Here is a 3902-nt window from a genome sequence, read left to right on the forward strand (position 1 = left end):
AGGTCAGAAATAAACTCAGAAACAAAAATCGTTCTCATTCCAGGGTCAAGACACATTTCACTAAGCGAAATACACACACACACACACACACACACAGACACAGACACAGACACACACAGACACACACACACAAACAGACTGACACAGTCACCATTATTGTAAAAATCCAAGAAAATCTCAGAGGTAGGGTACTGGTAGTGAAAGAGAATGAAATAATTTTTTATTTTAAATATATGGAGGGCAGCTAGGTGGCTCAATGGATAGAGTACCGGTCCTGGACTCAGGAGGAACTGAGTTCAACTCTGGCCTCTGACACTGAACAAGTACCTAGTTGTGTGGCCTTGGGCAAGCCACTTAACCCCATTTGCCTTGCAAATACACATACACACACACACAAAAAAACCCATATATATATATATATATATATATGTTTAGGAAGATCTGTAGAGGGGGAGACAGAGAGACAAAGAGAAAGACAGAGACAGAGACAGACAGAGAGTGAGAGGTAGCAAGAAAGAGACTGAGAGTCAGAGTGAGAGAAAGGGAAACAAAGATATAGTGAGGTGGAGACAGAGAAAAGTAAATGTAAAGAGCCCTGTCTTCTCTTTGACTGTCTTTTTCTGTTTCTCTATCTCTTTGCTCAATAACGATATTTCTCTGTCTGTCTCTCTCTCTCTCGCTCTCATGCTCTCTTGCTATCTCGTTCTTTCGTACGAGACCTAGAATTTCAAAGGCTTATATAGATCCTCTAATACTTAGCCTTATCAAAAATGCAGAATAGCCATTGTTCGACAACGATAAATTAGGGATTTTCAAAGACTTTTGGAGTCAACAAAATATTGACCTCAGAGTCACAAGGCCAGCAAATAATTTTAGAAAGAGACTATATTGGTGCCCATTAGTTTCTTGACAGTTTCTTTCACATCTTTGTTCCTTAGACTGTATATTAGGGGATTCAACATGGGAATTACCACTGTGTAAAAAACAGTAGTCACTTTGACTATGAGCCACGAGTTTTTCGAACTGGGGACACAGTAGAGAAAGAGAAGGGACCCATAGAAGATGCAGATGGCAGTCAGGTGTGAGGCACAGGTGGAGAAAGCCTTAATCCTCCCAGTGGCTGTCTGCATATTTATGATTGTGAAAAAGATTAAAATATAGGACATGAGAACGGTGATGAGGGTGCTGAAAACATTAAAATTAGCAAGAATAAAAAGTATCATTTCACTAATGTGTTTATCTGAACAGGAGGCAGAAAGGAGAACAGAATATTCACAGAGAAAATTATTAATTATGTTAGTCCCACAGAAAGACAGTCTAATGAGAGAGTAGGTAAAAATGAAGGATGAAGTTATTCCCCACACATATGACCCAGTCACCAGTAGCATGCATCGTTTCTGAGATATGATAACCATGTACAAAAGAGGATCCCGAATGGCCACATATCGATCATAGGCCATTACTGCCAATAAGCAAGCTTCAATCAACACACTGGTAGCAGTGAAAAAGTACTGTGAGATGCAGCATGCAAAAGAAATTCTTCTGTCTTCTACAACTAGAATTTCTAAGAGCTTGGGTGTAACTCCAGTGGAATAACAGAAATCCACAAAAGATAAATGACTGAGGAAAAAGTACATAGGGGTGTGGAGCTTCGTGTTGATTCTGATGATGATGATCATGCCCAGGTTTCCCATCACTGTGACCATATAGATAATCAGAAATAGAAAGAAAAGGGGAATTTGAAGATCTGGGTAATCAGAGAATCCTAAGAGAATGAATACAACCACAGCACTCTGATTTCTGTCTTCACTCATCATTGTTCCTGTTAAAGAAAGTTATAGCATTTCAGAGTTGAAATTTCAATGACTACATCTTATAGTCTTAATTTCAAAGACAATCATTCCTCTCTTAAAATATAGTTGATTACCTAGCTTCTTGGTTGAAGACTTCAACCTACATTGTCCATTTAAATATAAATTATTCCCCTTCATAAATTCTATGGCCTAGAAAATTTGACCATATTGCTATTCCTCATATATTCTTTAAAATACATTGCTATTCCTCACACTGACTGTGTCAGAGTCTTTCTGTGCATTGTCCTGCACTGCTCCAAGGTACTCTCTTTGCCAGTTCCCATCTTAATAACTTTAGTTTTCTTCAGAAGTTAACACAAATGCCATTTTCCCTCCACAAAATGATCTTTCCAAAATCTACTATTTATGGTTTACATACATTTATGCAAATAAATATTTCCAATATTGTTTCCAAGAGAGAAGTTCACAAGTCTAAAGATATAGAATGTCTTTAATTTTTTTTTCAGTTAGCCTAAAACCCAAGAATCTTCTGCCTAGTAGAAAAATTAGAACTGCTTATTTAGAACTGCTTATTTATTTCTTGCATGATTGACTAGGTAGCCCTTAAGACACAGGAAGGTAATGATAAAAGTTGTTGCTTTAGCTTGTCCATGCAAATTGCTTTCACTTAGACTCTTTTGTCTTGAAGTAGTTTCCTTTCTTCATGAAGATCATCCACCTTTGCCCTTTCTTCAACTTGTTCCTTCCCATAATGAGGCACTTAGATCTGGAGATTGTCCTCTGTCTGTTTTGTCCACAGAGCAGTTAACAAAGAAAGATTCCCTATTGAAATAGTGGAAGGCTATGACCTTTTTTAGATTTTGCAAGGCAATGGGGTTAAGTAGCTTGCCCAAGGCCACACAGGTAGGTACTTTTAAGTGTCTGAGATCAGATTTGAACTCAGGGACTCCTGACTCCAGGGCAGGTGCTCTATCCACATCACCTAGCTGCCCAAGACTATGACTTTTAAATTATCTCATACTAATAAACTAGTGTTCTGTGATGATAAGTTGAAGTTAGATGTTCTCAAATCTCTTCCCCTTATTTTAATGAAAAAAAGTTCATCTTTCTATAGCTGCTTTCAAAAGAAGAAAACTTCTATGCCATAACATGAGTTTTTCTTTGAATTCTTTCTAAATATTCTATTGTAAAGTTTATATTGACTGGAATGGGGAAAAGGTGCTTATTGCTTTAAAATTATTCTCATAATTGAGCCAAGGCCATACTCTACAATGCAGATCTTTCCTAGTCATCATGATTTTTATCTTGCCACGAGACTTCTCTGATTCTGAAAGAGCAACTGAGGTTGATAAATTTGCAATTCCTCATCATACTCATCATTAGTCCTCTCCAAGGATGAAGGATCACCCTCTGGCAAAAGAACTCACTATTTCACAAAAATTGTTGGAAAATTAGAAAATAGTATGCCAAAAAGTAGGCATAGATCCACATCTCACACCATATACCAAAAAAGGATCAAAGTATTTACAAGATTTATCCATAAAGAGTGATACCATAGATAAATTCATTGAACAAAAAAATACTCATCGATCTGATCTATAGAAAAGAGATAAATTTATAACCAAAGAAAAATTAGAGTACATTATAAACTGCAAAATGAATGATTTTGACTACATTAAATTTTTTAAAAAAAGTTTTTGCACTAATAAAATCAATGCTGCTGAAATTAGAAGAGAAACAGTAAGTTGGGAAACAATCTTCACAATCAGGAGTTCTGATAAAGGTCTCATTTCTAAGATATATACAGAATTACATCAAATTTGTAAGGTCACAAGTCATTTCCCCAATTGATAAATGGTAAAAGGATATCAGCTGACAGTTTTCAAATGAAGAAATTAAAGATATATATATATAAGTATATGAAAAAATGGTCCAAATCACTACTGACTAAAATGAAAATTAAAACAACAATGAGGTAGCATTTCATAACTATTACATTAGCCCGGAAGGGAAAATAATCAATGTTGGAGAGGTTGTGGCAGGATTGGGACATTGATGCATTGCTGGAGGAGTTGTAAACAGATCCAT

The 3902-nt window shown here is 36.2% G+C and overlaps 1 protein-coding gene across 1 annotated transcript; it reads right to left on the reverse strand.

Annotated features, from left to right (window-relative positions):
- Positions 1-872: 872 nt before the first annotated feature.
- LOC141516939 (olfactory receptor 5D18-like) lies at positions 873-1817 on the reverse strand. The gene has a single exon (XM_074227894.1). It carries the CDS (start codon positions 1815-1817, stop codon positions 873-875), a length of 945 nt encoding a protein of 314 aa, XP_074083995.1.
- Between the last annotated feature and the right edge of the window lie 2085 nt (positions 1818-3902).

This window comes from Macrotis lagotis, chromosome 3 (genome assembly GCF_037893015.1).
Source record: "Macrotis lagotis isolate mMagLag1 chromosome 3, bilby.v1.9.chrom.fasta, whole genome shotgun sequence".
Classification (NCBI taxonomy): Eukaryota; Metazoa; Chordata; class Mammalia; order Peramelemorphia; family Peramelidae; genus Macrotis; species Macrotis lagotis.

Bases quoted from the DNA above. Each gene is read 5' to 3' on its own strand.
- LOC141516939 (XM_074227894.1), bottom strand. From the start codon at position 1,817: ATGATGAGTGAAGACAGAAATCAGAGTGCTGTGGTTGTATTCATTCTC.